The sequence below is a fragment of the Remersonia thermophila genome, chromosome 5, assembly GCF_042764415.1.
Source record: "Remersonia thermophila strain ATCC 22073 chromosome 5, whole genome shotgun sequence".
NCBI classification, from domain to species: Eukaryota; Fungi; Ascomycota; class Sordariomycetes; order Sordariales; family Chaetomiaceae; genus Remersonia; species Remersonia thermophila.
Window position 1 is genome coordinate 1,753 of NC_092221.1, and position 14,277 is coordinate 16,029.

Consider the following 14,277-nt stretch of genomic DNA (forward strand, 5'->3'; position numbering starts at 1 on the left):
TATTAGATTCACTGCAAGAGGTTTCATGTTGTTCTTGAGCACATTTCTTGCTGTCTATACCAGTAGTTATGTTATTTCCCTCGACTCCTAGACTCCTTAAACTGTCGAAGGTATGTCCTCTGTCCCTCTCATTTCCCATGACTTATTTAATATGCCAAGAACCTGACCGTCATCTTTATGCACAGTGCATGTTCTGAGCAAGTTGCACAGTATTATCGACAAGAACATGTTAGCTTCGTTCCCGTGAAAACCCCTCCCGACCATGCTGATTGCCTCTAGAAATAGTTCACGGAATGGTCCAGAGATTAGGATACTCAATGGCGAACCTTTTCAAGGTCCTTGTCTTTAGTCGTACCCTGGCATACCGCCATGCGTCTATCCCTGCCGGGATCGATGCATTTCACCAAATCGCCGCCGCTTCATCGACCACGCAACATCCGTTTACCGTCGACGATAGCGAGGATCCATCCTTATTCTGCGAGGAACGACTATCGGCATACCGAGTCATCATCCTTCTTCAGTGCTCTGGTGACTTCCTCAATGAACACCAAATCGAAGCACTCAAACGATTCGTTCGATCCGGAAGAGGCATCGTCGCGGTGCATTGCGCTAGCTTCGCGCTGCAAGGCTCAGAGTGGTATGGACGGCTTATCGGTGGCGTCTTCGATCACCATCCCGAACCACAACTCGGCCGGGTCCACGCCCTGGATGTCAACCATCCAATTTTGCGGACAGCCTGTCCAATCCACGTGCAAGAGCTTGTGGCACCTCTGGGACCAGCTGAGCCCGAGAAGTTGTGGCTAGACGAGTGGTACAACTTCAAGACACACCCAAGGAAAACATCCGAGGGACTTCATGTGCTCCTTTCTGTGAATGAGGCATCTTACAAGGGCGGATGGCATGGAGAAGACCATCCAGTGGCATGGTGTCAGGAATTTGATGGCGGTCGTTGTTTTTACACATCACTCGGACATTTTGACGAGGCATACAAGGATGAGTGGTTCTTGGGTCAGCTCTACGGAGGAATACTATGGGCCGCAGGATGTAGCAAAGAAGAGTAAGAGTGGTTCGCCAGGTTGACCTTCCTCTTATCCTCTTTCCGCCCAGCGAGCCTTCAGCGTGGAGAGTCAGGAACTACTCCTAAATAGGTACCTACCACTTGAAGGAATGGTTTACAGGTCGCCGGTATCATGTGAATTAGATACATGTCCGCAAATCCTGTGTGCATGTTACTGCAGTTTCTGCGTCTGGGTTTTCTGATAGTTATCCGGGCTGCAGATTGACGAAGTGACCAGCTTCGCGGGTGAGCCACACCCCCGCCCCGTTCCACTGTAACCATCGCTTGGCATGGACACTACCCAAGGTATTTGGGCGATCAGCCCATGATTGATCGGCTGAATATTAATAATTAGCCCTAGCTCGCAGGGAAAACGCTACCCCTCTTGATGTAGTCTCTACTGCTACAACCCCTCAGATCAACAAACTATTCATGGTTTATTCAAGTCATCGGTATACCAGGCGTCCTTGAGAATTCAAGCCATGACGAACCCACCCTCAGCACCACCCGGTTTTACAGACCATGTGTTCACATCGACCAGCGGCACAGAGCTCGCTGTGCGAGTGTGGCCGGCAGAGAATCCAGATGTTAGAAATACACCCTTTGTAGTTTGGTAAGTCATTGAGGTAAACGGAGGTCCTGCTTCATTTCGAAACGAATTTTCTCAAGACCGAGGGTTTAGCATGTCAGATTTGGGACACTCTCCTAGCACGACTTTACACTGGGGTCCCGTTGTGGAGATGTACTCTACTGCTCGCGCTTGGCCAAGCTAACATTATGATGCAGGACTCACGGAGGCGGATGGTTCGGAGGCTTTCGTATGTGTGTTCTAACACTACCTGCCCGTGCTCCAGGAAGGCTGGGCAAGCTAACGCTGGCAAGACTTTGCCCCCCTTCCATGGATGAGCCCTGGGTTCCGGCGACGCGGCTACCATTTGATTTCTCACAACTACAGACTAGCCCCTCAGGCGCGTATCGATGATCAGCTTAAAGACTGCATCGAGGCAGTGTCATGGGCCCGCGCCAACCTCCCAGCCATTCTTGGGCCTGAGAAGGTGGACGTTGACCGTTATGTTCTGTGCGGTGAATCAGCAGGCGGCCATCTTGCGACGTTGATGGCGCTGCATTTGACTCCCCCTCCGAAGGCGGTGATCGACATGTATGGCGTGGTCGACTTCTTGTCAATGCCTGCATTTGGTCCAATAGATCAACAACCGAACAGGGAGAACGAAGGGCCATGGGAGGGCAGATTCTCCGAACAAGAGCTCAACATACTGCTTCGGGACCGGGATCCGAAGAATGTGCTGACCGACGCTCTCGCATGGGACGAATTCAAGCGTCTGAGTGAAGCTGAACTCAGCATGATTTGGGCTACTGATTTCCGCTTCACCAACAGAGTTCTCATGCAAGCAGAGCTTCACATGATGCACTCGCTATCGAGCTCCGCTGATGGGCTGAAGATCGGCATCATGCACGAGGAGGAGTTTAAAAACAAGGAAGAGTTTATGGCCTTTGTTCGCTCCATGTCGCCCTTGAGAGTGCTGGAGCAACGGGTGACCGAGAGAAAACAAGGACGTGGACTCTTCCCACCGACTGCATTTCTACATGGAACGGGGGACGTTGTCGTCCCAATCCAGCAAAGCTATTCCATGGCCAACCTCCTGAAACACGCCGGTGTCCCTGTGGGGGAGTTCTACGAGGAGGGAGCACCACACGTGTTTGACTTGAAATATACGGTAAGGGGTCCAAGTTTCAGCTGTCGACACCGAGATGCTAACCCAATCACAGGGTGCTGAAGTCCCCGGCTGGAACCAGTTCATCGAGCCTATGCTAAAGTTTGTCGATACACATGTGGGTCATCACATCAAGTAGGGACACTGGTGAGCTCCGAGGGCTCGCTGGGAGTGGAGGTGCATTGCTGTTGATGGACCGGGGCTCCGCTGGCCAGGGAGGTTATGCCTTTTGTTTCCATCGCAGGGTCCCAAGGCACGCCGGGATACCGAACCACCCCCCTACGAACAGCACTTTGAAAAGCAAGAGATAAGGCGGACACTGTCAGATACTCCACTCAAGCATTTACCCGAGTGGACAGAAAATAGAGACGTATAGCTGACCGAGCTTGGCTTCAGAAAAGTTCAGATCTGGAGAGGACTCGGTGATGTGGTTTGCTCATATAGCCCTGCTAGGCAAGTAGCTCTGGTATATGCCAACTGAAACACCTAATCGGGGCAGTGTTTGGTACGTATCTAAAACCAGTCACTCGGAAAGATAGGTAACTCACGCTTGTCCCGGGAGCCTCTAGATACTCAACGTTCATGGAGCATCTCCAACAAAACAGCTTTGTCAAGTCATTATAGAGTGGTCAAGCAGAGTAGTGCTTGATTCGATTACCTCATACTTCAACTGGCAGCAGTGTCCACGACATCATTCTTGACATGTTCGCGTAGAATGATACGCAGCATCATCAACTATGTGCTTGAGGGAGCATATCCAAAGGTTTCTGGTAGGTCAACTACAACTTGGCCCTATGCTCGTTGTCTGCTTTTCATAGGATGTGCTCCTTCCCTGGGCTGCCTGTGACAACATTCTAACGTTGCCCGTTTGGATTGTGAATGTTTGGAAATACGTCATAGAGTCCTGGCCCTTGGATACCTCATTGGGACACCGCATGCCTCGCTGGGGGCTGGTGGTTGGACGCTAAAACGGCTATTGTCCGCCGCATGCAACACGCGTGGGTGATACCGTCACATCCAACCCCAAACAATCTTCAGGACTTAAATCCTCCACAACTCGGAGCATCACTCGCCGAGAGGCAGGCGCTGGGCAAGCTGTGCCCTTGCCAGAGCCGCCGACGGTCCCCTGCTTGTATATTACGCTGAGTTGCATAAGGCTCCCATGAATGCATTGGTCGGCCTTAAACAGAAGCTGGGGTTCTTTCCAGAACCCGGCGTTGCAGTCTTGGCATCCCCGGCTCCCCGGAATGCACACCTTGGTCGTTTGTCGGGTCTTATGGCTAAATCCTGATTGATGGAAAAACAACACTGTTGCCGGATTCCGGGCATGGCACGTGAAGGTACCCAAAAGACGTAACATCAGGTCCATCAGAATCGAGCGTCATGTTTCTTGACGGACAGGAAGGAGATTCATGACATGTACGGGCAAAGGCTATTGCAAGCGTACCAAGGTTGGCAAGGTCAGGGTGACAGCAGCAGAAAGAATTGGGCCGAGAGCCAAGGGCACTCACTGCCGTCGGCACAACGGATCCCCATGACCCCCCTATATATAAAAGAGATGTCCTTGGCCCTACTCTGTCCATTGACCCTGCCCGCAGAGTAGCTAAGGGATTGACAGCCCGCCGTACTCTTGAACCCCGTCATCTTGTGGCTTTTGTCCTCCCGTCGCCACCATGGTTTCGTCGATTCTTAAGTCGTCTCTCCTTGTGGCCCTGGGTGCCGCGGGCGTTAACGCCCAGCAGCGTCAAAACCTTTGGGGCCAGTGCGGCGGACGCGGCTGGAATGGTCCGACGTCGTGCGTTGATGGCGCGACCTGCACCTTCGTCAACGAATGGTACTCCCAGTGCCTCCCCGGGAGCAGCCCGGTGACAACGACTCGTACCACCACCACTCTGGCGCCGACGACGCTCACCACGTCGACTCGTGCCACCACCACCAGCAACAGCACCCCCACGACGGTCGCCCCGCCCACCACCACCACGACGCCGTCCCAACCCGGTGGGACTTGCCCCAACATCCCGAGTGGTCTCGGCAGCCCCGTGGCCAACCAGCTCAACGACCCTTTTACTTTCCACGGCGGCAGCAAGGTGACCAGCAAGGCGGACTGGGCGTGCCGGCAGGCTGAGATCAAAGAGCTTCTGGAGCGGTATGAGCTCGGCACTCTGCCGCCGAAGCCGTCCTCGGTTACCGCCAGCTTCTCTGGCAGCACGCTGAGCATCACGGCGTCGGAGAACGGCCGGTCCATTTCCTTCTCGGTCACCATCAACAACCGGCCGTCGGGTGCCGGGCCTCACCCGGCCATTATCAACTTTGGTGGTTTCTCCAGCCTGCCGATCCCTGCCGGCGTTGCCACCATCAGCTTCAACAACGATGACATTGCCCAGCAGCAGGGTGGTCAGTCGCGCGGCCGCGGCAAGTTCTATGACCTCTACGGCAGCAGCCACTCGGCGGGCGCCCTCACGGCCTGGGCCTGGGGTGTGTCGCGCATCATTGATGCCCTGGAGCTCACCAGGGCCCAGACCAACATCGACCCGACCCGCATTGGAGTTACGGGCTGCTCCCGCAACGGCAAGGGCGCCATTGTTGCCGGTGCCCTCGAGCCACGCATTGCCCTGACGCTGCCGCAGGAGTCGGGCGCTGGTGGCTCGGGCTGCTGGCGCATTGCGGCGTGGCAGAAGAGCCAAGGCCAGAATGTCCAGGACTCGAACCAGATCGTCCAGGAGAACGTTTGGTTCTCGCCCAACTTCAACAACTATGTCCGCAACGTCAACCAGCTCCCCTTCGACCACCATCTGCTGGCCGGCCTCATCGCCCCGCGCGCTCTCTACGTCATGGAGAACGTCGACATGGAGTGGCTTGGCAAGGTCTCGACCTACGGCTGCATGGGCATTGCCCGCAAGCAGTGGGAGGCCCTGGGCGCTCTCAACAGCTTCGGATATTCGCAGGTTGGTGGCAACCAGCACTGCAGCTTCCCTTCGTCGCAGCAGGGCAGCGAGCTCAGCGCCTTTATCGGCAAGTTCCTGCTCAACAACCCCAATGCCGGGAACACGAATATCTTCCGCAGCACCGGCAACCACAACTTCAACATCAATTCGTGGAGCCCGTGGCCCGTTCCCACGCTCAACTAAAGCGGGGGCGATTTGGGTGATACCAGCGGCGGTTCCATCAGTCAATGTACATAGTCAACTGGGCTGAAGGGGGGTTTTGGAAAATAGGACAGGCGTGTGCCTTGATGCTGTTGCTTTACATTTCCAGAGCTCTTTTGTGTCCGTGATGTCAAGTCTACGATTGTCTTGGTCAACTTAGTGAAGCCACCCAGGCACTCTCCAACCGAAGCCCGGGAGATCAAGACGTTGCCGCCCTATTATTACGCATGATATTGGCCGACGAACCCAATGCCCCATGTGCACATGTTCCGTGATCTCAAACGAAGAAGGTGCAAAGTCTTTTCCAAACAGCCATGGGCTCGTTGTGCGCTAGGCGAGGCTGGCTAGCCCTGAAGTCGAACCTGTCGTTCCGTGCATCATTGGTACCTTAGACAGCGACCCGTGAGGTGGCTGGACCGTGTCGGGCCAAGGGGGGCTGGGATGTCCGCGAGTGGTAGAATACACAGCGGATGGTTGCAACAGTGCAAAGCCGCGATGGAAGCCACCAAGGCTCCGTCACAGCACAGCTAGCACCTTCGAAACGTCGGCCTTGGGGTGAAGCAACATTGAATGTTGGTTGGGTTCTCGGATTGGTTTCCGTCTGTCGTTAACGAGCTCAGGTCAGCTTTGAGCCTGAGATAAAACATCCCAGGAGGAGCCAGTAGTATACCAACCATTCTATCACTGCTGTATTGGAGTATGGTTTCCAGGATACTCTTTCTGCATCTCAACAGGATTAGTCCTGCGGCGTTGGGCTGCGACGGGTACGAATAGCATCATACATTTCCTCTCTATGTCGTGAGGCATCGACTATGAAGATCTGAGTCTTGAAGCGCGGATAAGGGCTAATTAGTGTTAATGGCACATCATTAGATATGGGTGCTTTCACTCATCCTGGAACAAGCTGGCCGGTTACTTGTAATGAACCCTAAGCATAGCTGTCGTCTTCCTCCTTTCCGGATCGGCCTCTGCAGCTCGGTGCGCATGAAGCAAGCAAGGTTGACGGGATTGCTCAGGCGCAACACGAGCGGGGGCATTGGCAATCTGTCCCCTCTCTTCCACAGGGAACTTGCCAGGTCATGGAGTTCGAAATCCTTATGCCCATTCGACCATGTGCCCCTGCCCAGCGCTCGAATCGAGATACCGTTGCGGACAGCGCACGCCGTTGAAGCAATTGGGACATCAAGCGTCTTGGAGCCATCCGAAGCAGTGGTTTATTGCATGGTCTAAGTCATACCCCAAGCCTCCCTCATCAATGCCAGATGCTGCAACGACGCTTGCCCACCAAAGTTGGTCACGATTACCCCGTTCCAGATGCAAAAGAGAGCCGTCCAGGCTCCGCTCGATCTTTTCTCGTGTATTACCTCATCATTGACCCGTGTTGGAGCTAGACGGCGTCAGGTAGCCTGACTGCAATGTCTCCAGATTGTGTGATGTAGCGCACCCATGGCAGCGAAGGGTATTGGAGCTGCATGGCACGTGGTGTTAGTCCGAGGTGCGATGGAGAAGCCGCCCGAGGATGGGCTTACCTTAGGTTCCGTGATCTTCAGGTAGCGAACCTGGATGCCGCTCGTTGTAAAGTATGGAATCTCAAACTTGACCTGGATCGGCCTCTTGGCCCCCTTACCCGCCCCCGCGATTCCGCCCATGCTGCCTCCGAACCCTCCCATCATGCCGCCGCCGTGCTCGTCGTCGCCCCGCACGCTGGGGAGACCCAGCTCGGCGCGCATCAGGAACTCCTTGCCGCCTCCAAATTGCTTGATCTTCCAGACGATGGCGCTCTGCTCAGGGGCGTAGTGGACGGAGCCGACATTGGTCCGGAAGCGAGGCGTGTCGGCGTCATCAGGAACCGGGACGATGATCTCGACGTTGTTGGCTGTGCTCCGGCGCTTGAACTGCGCACGGGCCTTGAGCATGTACTCGATGCGCGACCCACTGTGCGATTCCACGACGCATTCTACCCAGATGAGCGGTTTGACCTGGGTGTTGAGCCGGTACGACATGAGCTCGAACTCGCCGTCGGGCGGGATGAAGCTGATGGTGCGGTCGTTCTCGAAGCGCGACAGGCGCACGCACTGGTGGAACTTGACGTCCTCCATCTCGATGGCCTTCCCCCGCGTGGTCCGTCCCGTCGTCTCGAACATGACCTTGTCGTTGAGGCCCAGGCGGAGCTCGGGCATGCCAGACAAGTAGCACTTCATCTTGATGGCGCCCAAGATCTCGGACCTCAGCACGTTGCCGTTGGCTGACACGAGCAGGTTGAGCGACTCGATGACGTCAAGGAACACCTCGTTTTTGCGGTACCGGATGCCTTCCGAGCGCCACGAGACGGCGTTGGTCACGGCGATGGGCGGGCGGGCTTGGACCTCGAGCTTGTGGGACTCTTGGGTGATGTACTCCTGGAGGATTTTGGATTCGGTCGTCTGCGGGTACCCAAAGTCCATCATCTCGTCGAGGAGCTCGTAGATGATGACAAAGTTGTCGCGAATGGATTCTTCCTCAAGCACCTTGAAGTACTCGGTGAAGACCTCGACAATCTTGTGCAGGAAGAGGAGGATCTCTGCGGCGTTTGTGTTTCGTTTTGTGAGGGCGAGGAGGTACAAGTTGTTGTGACGGATGTAGAGGTACTGCCCGGGAGAGCGTTAGGTGGCAGGCTCACACGCGCACGACGACAAGGAATGCTCACATTGATGCCCTCGTGAGAAAAACATGGCGGCACAGCGGATGACTCTTCCTCGGCCTCGTTGAGCAGGATCGGAAATTGCTCGACAGCCGACATGGGGATGTCACCCCGGTAGTTTCGGGCCAAGAGCGTCTTGCCCTTGAGGTCGAGGAAGAATATGGCCGAGGCCATGGTGAGCGGTCTGGCGGGTAGAACGCGTGCGGGACGGAGGAACCGGGGAATATGCTGCCGCAGCTGAAAGGGCGGGTTGAGGGAGGGGGGCGCCGACGAGGCTCGTCCCGCTGCGATCAGGCCGATAGGGATGCGACGACGTGTGGCGGTGATGCGGACGGACCCAATCTCAGCGCTGGTCCCAGCAGTCTATGCGGCAGAGCTGTGGTAGTATAGTATACGAAGAACATGTGCTGGCGGTAACCTGTCGTTGTTGCCGCCGCCGCCCGCTGTCGTCGTCGTCGCCGTCGCCGTGGTTGGTGACGTTGTCGTTGAGCAACCCACCGATCCACTCGGCGGTCGATGTGGTCGTTCCCAGACACGATTCCGGACCCACCTGACAGCTGCAGAGGAGGGGCCCGTCCTATCCAATCCCATCCCATCCATGTCGCGTCTGTCGGGATGCGGCAAAACGTTGCCCCGCGATGGGCCCCACCCACCGCCCGGATAGGTCATCTCAAAACTTCTGGCTTGGCGAGATTCCTTTTCTTTTCTTCTTCTTCCTCCAACGCGCCCAATAGACAGTACAGTCCATCGTTCGCACAACAGGTGCCCGGCATTCTGTCGGGCCCGACTCGTGTCGTTGTTGATGATGTCTGTGATTTCGCGGCGCGGAGAGTAATCCGTACCTTTGGTGCCATAAGAGCTGCCCGACCATCTTTCCCACTGTTTGGGCAGCGTCAGAGGCACCAGACATGTCGCGCATCGTGGGCGTCCGCTCACCAGCTTGCGCAAGCAGGAACCTGGGGACAAGACGTATGTGTTTCTCTGCGGGCAAGCAACCATCTCCCTCCTGTGGCGCTGTCTGGAGGGTTCCTCCCTCTGGAGTGGCGCAGTATGCTTCCTGGGAATAGTCACTTGGAATGGAACACCAGACATTGGCTGCCAGTTTCTTCAACTCGCGCTCCACACCGCAGCAGAACGACTTGCCCGAGTCAGGCTTGGGGGCTTCCAGGACATGGCCGAGCCGCGTCGGTCGACGTGATTGAAACGGGAACACCCCGCGCACCTGCTCCGCTCGGCATGTGTTTTTATCGCTGAGCCTCGGAGGCTGCTGAAGTGAGAATTTGTCAAAAGCTCTGACACGAGATCGCTCGCGCGGGGCGGCTCCAGCGCTGCGTTTGGTTCCCCAAGCTTGGCATCACCTGCGACCCGACCTCGGGACCTGAGGGCGACCTTTGTTTTGGCTTATAGGGGAGCAAGCCAAACTCGCCGATAGCAGACAACATCACCTGAAAAGGAATTGCTAAACGAGCCTCGCTACGCCATCACGATGGATCATGTTGGGTCTGGGGTAATCTGGCGATCCTTACGGCAAAGTTCCAACCATCGTCGATGGCGGAAAGATTGCCGCGATTTGTCGTGGATCCAATTTACTGTGTACTATACTATAGGTTGTCCGGAGCCCATTTGGAGGTCGCATGTGAAGGTGGGTCAGACTCGCAAGCTAAGCCCAAGCCTGCTCCGAGAGCCGAGCAGCGGAGGGCGGCTGACATGTGCTCCCAACAATTTCATCAACCCCAGAATAGGTGAGGTGGATAGGTCTTGCATCTTGCTGAACCTGCGTGCCGATCCTTTTTTTTTTTTTTTTTTTTTTTTTTGAACCCCCAATACCATTCCAGTATGCTGTTTGCAAGGAAAATTTCCGCGGCGACCATGGAGGAATTGAAGGACCGAGGTTAATGACCTCCTGTGCAGCGCTTGATGTCGATCAGTTGTGTTGACAGATCTGTGAACTGCATGGTCAGCGCTGGCACCGGATTTCAGGTTCCGGATCCGTCCAGCCAGTGTCAATGCTGTCTGGGGGGTAGTTAAAGCTGGTGGTGCAATCGGGTCGAAGGGCCAACGCGTCTACACCGTACGTAATCAAACCCGCCTGTCTCAGGGTCCTCGACGCCGGCTTGCCGCGCCGCGACTTGATAACAACCCGCCAAGTCCATGCACTCAACGACAGGACCTAGGGGATACTGGACGAACATCTATTGCTCTTGCCAATCATCCCTCCCGTCTCGAGGGCGTGTCGTGGTGTCGTCCATACCTCCCGTACTGTCAGCGTCTGAAAAATTAAACACCTCCCGTCGTCCAGGGTTTGCAGGGACAAGCCAGGAACCGCGCTTGTAGGAAGTCCCTAAAGTAGGTGGTGTGGGACCCATTTGCATCGGGCGGGAGGTTCCTGGCAGGCTGCCTGTTCTAAATGAGCGCCTGACCTCCCCATGACCAGTGGGAACGCCCAGTTCAGACGCGAGGACTCCTCCAGAAGAAACCTCAGCTTCTCCCCCACTCTTTTGTCCGTCGTTGTCCAGCTTTTCCTGTCTTCAGTCTGGACCGGCACCCACTCTGCGGCATCTTGATGGTCGGAGCTGCTGGCCATCATTGCCGATCGAACACGTGCTTATCGCCTGGAGCTTTTCATCCCAGCATCGCCACCCAAAGCAGACCTCGTGCGATCCCCGGCCTTGGCTGCATGCCGCCGTAGGGGCCGGCCGTGACTGTCTCCTCGTTCGCTTCCCGTCCCTCCCCTCCACATGCTCTTCGCTCGGCCTGTCACTCGCTACATTTTCGCAACCGCTCCCAGTTGAACAGCCCCCCCTCCCCCGCGACATCGCTCGGCCCGCCCGAAATTACCAACTCACCCACGCGCATCCTACAACGACAGCCCGGCAGAACAACGACACCCAGCCAGGCCTTGAGGATATCGATCAGCGCCTTCTCAACATTCAAGCCAGAACCCGAGTCAAGCGGACGAAAAGCCGAATACAACGCCGGACAGATCGCGCAGCACATTCTGACTCGCGGCGCCAATGCCGGCGCTCCCTTGAAGCGACCGTGCGGGTTCTCGACAACCACGATGGACAGGCATCACATGGCGCCGTCTCCCAGCGAGGATCTGGGTGCGCCGCGGCCGCCGGCGCAGCCGTTGGGGAGCCCCGTCGCCTTCCCCGCAATTTCGTCAACGGAGACGCCTACACACTCCAACCATCGCGGCAGCGAGCAGTCCCCGCTGTCGGGCGATTTTTCGGCTCAGCTCGACAATTCGCTGCCGCTGCAGCTTCCGCCCCTCAAGCTTTCCTTTCCCGACGACACCGCGACCGAACTGCCGCCCATCCAGGCCCGGAATGTGAGATCTTCTGGCTCCTCGGCACCGACGCTGCCCCCCATCTCCTCGGTGACGGGCGCTCAGGCCCACGCTCCCCTCCCGAAGCCTCCAGAGGCGTCCCCTCCTCCTCCTCCGTTGGCCAGTCCGCCGACCCACTGGCCGAGCCTCAATCCCTTCACGACCTACTACAGGCCGAGCTATCTCGACCCCGTTGAATCGTCGCCGAGCGCAACCTCCGAGCAAAGCTCTGGTGCCAGGGCGCGCAGCGTGACCCTCGACGACCCAGACGTTCGCATCGCCGCCGAGGCCTTGGGCCAGATGAAGACAGGTGCGTGGCCGGGTAACGATCTTTGGTTTCATGTGCGGCGCTAACCATCCGTGATCGGGTCCAGACTTCTCCTCGTCGCGTTCCCAAAGCACGTCCCATGCCTCCTCTACCGGGGTTCGGAAACCGTCCCGGGACGCCAAGAAGGGAGGCTTCCTGTCGCAGTCGCACAAGAGCAACGGCAGCCATCGCCCCGAACCGGAACCTCTCTTATCGCTCATCACCACGGCGCACCCCCTGCTCGCCTCGGCCGTCGAGGGCGCCGCTTCGGTCTACATCGGCGGGAAGAATTACTCGCCACACATTAAGACGGGTGCTGAATATGTCGAGAGTTATCTGCGGCCGGTCGGCAAAGCCGTGGGAACTGTCAGCCGCAAGACAGGCGTTGAGGGCGGCGTGAGGTGGATCTTCGGGATGCGGAGCCGGAAACAACAAGCGTCGAGCGACATTGAGACCGGAGAGCGCGGGAACAGCAAGCGGCGCAAGTCGGACGTGCCCAGCAAGGGCGAGACAACAACGGACGCTCCGCAAGAGACGTTGCCGGATTATGACGACCGCCGCATGTCGATCAGCACCGTGGATACGCTCCCTGCCTATGACGAACAGCGGTCCCCCGCGTATTCCGAGCTTCCCGATTACAAGACCGTCGTTGGCCAGAGCTCGGCCGGCGCGGCGCAGCCATGGGGCCAGAAGTTCGTCGTGACGACCTCGGGACTCGGCGTGGCCATGAAGCAAGAGAGCTTGAGGAGTCTGCGGTACTGCCTCAAGGTGGTGCGGGACACCAATGGATACATCAGCGAGGTTCTTGTCAAGCTCAAGAGCGTGCTTGACGAGTACGATTCGACGGTCCAGAAGGATGGAGAGGACCACGCCATGGAGGGTGGCGAGCAGCAGACGTCGCAGTCGGCCGATAACCGCAACAAGCTGCTCAAGCGCATGAGCGAACTCCGCGAAGATCTGTTCAGCGTCATCCACCGCACGGTGCAGACCATCTCCAAGTACGCCGGCGGCGCGCTGCCCGAGAATGCGAGGAACTTGGTTCACCGGCAGTTGATGAGCCTGCCGTCGCTGTACCAATTCCATTACGTCCGGGAAAAGGAGGGCCGCCGCGAGAGCTCCTCCAGCCCGGAGTCTCTCTCTCGGGACAGCGCCCACCTGGCCCTCTTGTTCGCCAAGGAGGCATTGCACATGATGACGCAGGTGGGCGAGGTTCTCAACCGCACCCTGGTGAGTGCGGAGGAATGGTGCGAAACGCTCTACAAGAAAAAGGCCGAGCAGTCGCAGTCCCCTCCGGCACCATCAGACCCGGTAACCCCCATCCCGCCCGAGGCTGTTGATCGCGATGTCACTATGTCGGGGTAAGCGTTACTACAGCCTGGTGCTGACAGGAGGGCAACAACACATCTGGGTTGTTGAACATCGGAAGGTGAGATGCGAGTTCAATATAAACAAAATCGGTGAATAAGAGAAAGCCTTCGGACCAGCAGGGTGTTTCCTGATTTCTCCTGGGGTTGGTGCTTGGCATCCCAGGTGTTTCCTGTTTGATTCTTCTTTTTTTCTTTTTTTCTGTTCCTTTTTATTTCGTCTGCTCGACATTTTGTTCACCAGGATCGTTTCTTTTCATACCCTTCAACCATACCCCTCAACGGCTTTCTTCAACTTTCCTTCATCCCCTTCTCGTCTTCCTTTCTCGTGTTGTTTCACAGTTGATACTTGGTGGCCCATGGGCCGCCCGCTTATCGTCTCGCTCCCTCGCTGCTCAATCTCCTTTGTTCCTCCAGTTCAGAGAAAAACCCAACGCGATTGCAAGGGTTGAAGCGCCGGTGCAGCTGTGGAATATAGCAACTCTGGAATACCATTGTGATACCAAACGAAGATGTGCTATGTTCATTACGTTCCATCATGTCGTCACACTAGTTGTGAAGGATAGGTGACCAGTTCCAATTATGTCGAACCTCTCTCCTATGGGCTCCGATACGCGAACGTGTACTGCAGCGCAATGTTTCGGAGACACTCTGTCCCGATA

At 56.6% G+C, this 14,277-nt stretch overlaps 5 protein-coding genes across 5 annotated transcripts; 4 read left to right on the forward strand and 1 right to left on the reverse strand.

The window, feature by feature from the left end:
• Positions 1-293: 293 nt before the first annotated feature.
• VTJ83DRAFT_5245 (uncharacterized protein) lies at positions 294-1,061 on the forward strand (the record flags this gene model as incomplete). Its single annotated transcript, XM_071011824.1, has 1 exon — positions 294-1,061. The coding sequence occupies one exon, from the start codon at positions 294-296 to the stop codon at positions 1,059-1,061; it is 768 nt and encodes a 255-aa protein (XP_070864620.1).
• A 478-nt stretch (positions 1,062-1,539) lies between these two features.
• Positions 1,540-2,929, forward strand: VTJ83DRAFT_5246 (uncharacterized protein; the record flags this gene model as incomplete). Its single annotated transcript, XM_071011825.1, has 4 exons — positions 1,540-1,670; positions 1,844-1,875; positions 1,940-2,793; positions 2,846-2,929. 4 exons carry the CDS (start codon positions 1,540-1,542, stop codon positions 2,927-2,929), a joined length of 1,101 nt encoding a protein of 366 aa, XP_070864621.1.
• Positions 2,930-4,463: 1,534 nt separating this feature from the next.
• On the forward strand, positions 4,464-5,918 carry VTJ83DRAFT_5247 (uncharacterized protein; the record flags this gene model as incomplete). The annotated part of the gene is made up of 1 exon (XM_071011826.1): positions 4,464-5,918. The coding sequence occupies one exon, from the start codon at positions 4,464-4,466 to the stop codon at positions 5,916-5,918; it is 1,455 nt and encodes a 484-aa protein (XP_070864622.1).
• Positions 5,919-7,323: 1,405 nt separating this feature from the next.
• On the reverse strand, positions 7,324-8,790 carry VTJ83DRAFT_5248 (uncharacterized protein; the record flags this gene model as incomplete). The annotated part of the gene is made up of 3 exons (XM_071011827.1): positions 7,324-7,404; positions 7,466-8,563; positions 8,623-8,790. 3 exons carry the CDS (start codon positions 8,788-8,790, stop codon positions 7,324-7,326), a joined length of 1,347 nt encoding a protein of 448 aa, XP_070864623.1.
• A 2,887-nt stretch (positions 8,791-11,677) lies between these two features.
• VTJ83DRAFT_5249 (uncharacterized protein) lies at positions 11,678-13,613 on the forward strand (the record flags this gene model as incomplete). Its single annotated transcript, XM_071011828.1, has 2 exons — positions 11,678-12,254; positions 12,319-13,613. 2 exons carry the CDS (start codon positions 11,678-11,680, stop codon positions 13,611-13,613), a joined length of 1,872 nt encoding a protein of 623 aa, XP_070864624.1.
• Positions 13,614-14,277: the final 664 nt, after the last annotated feature.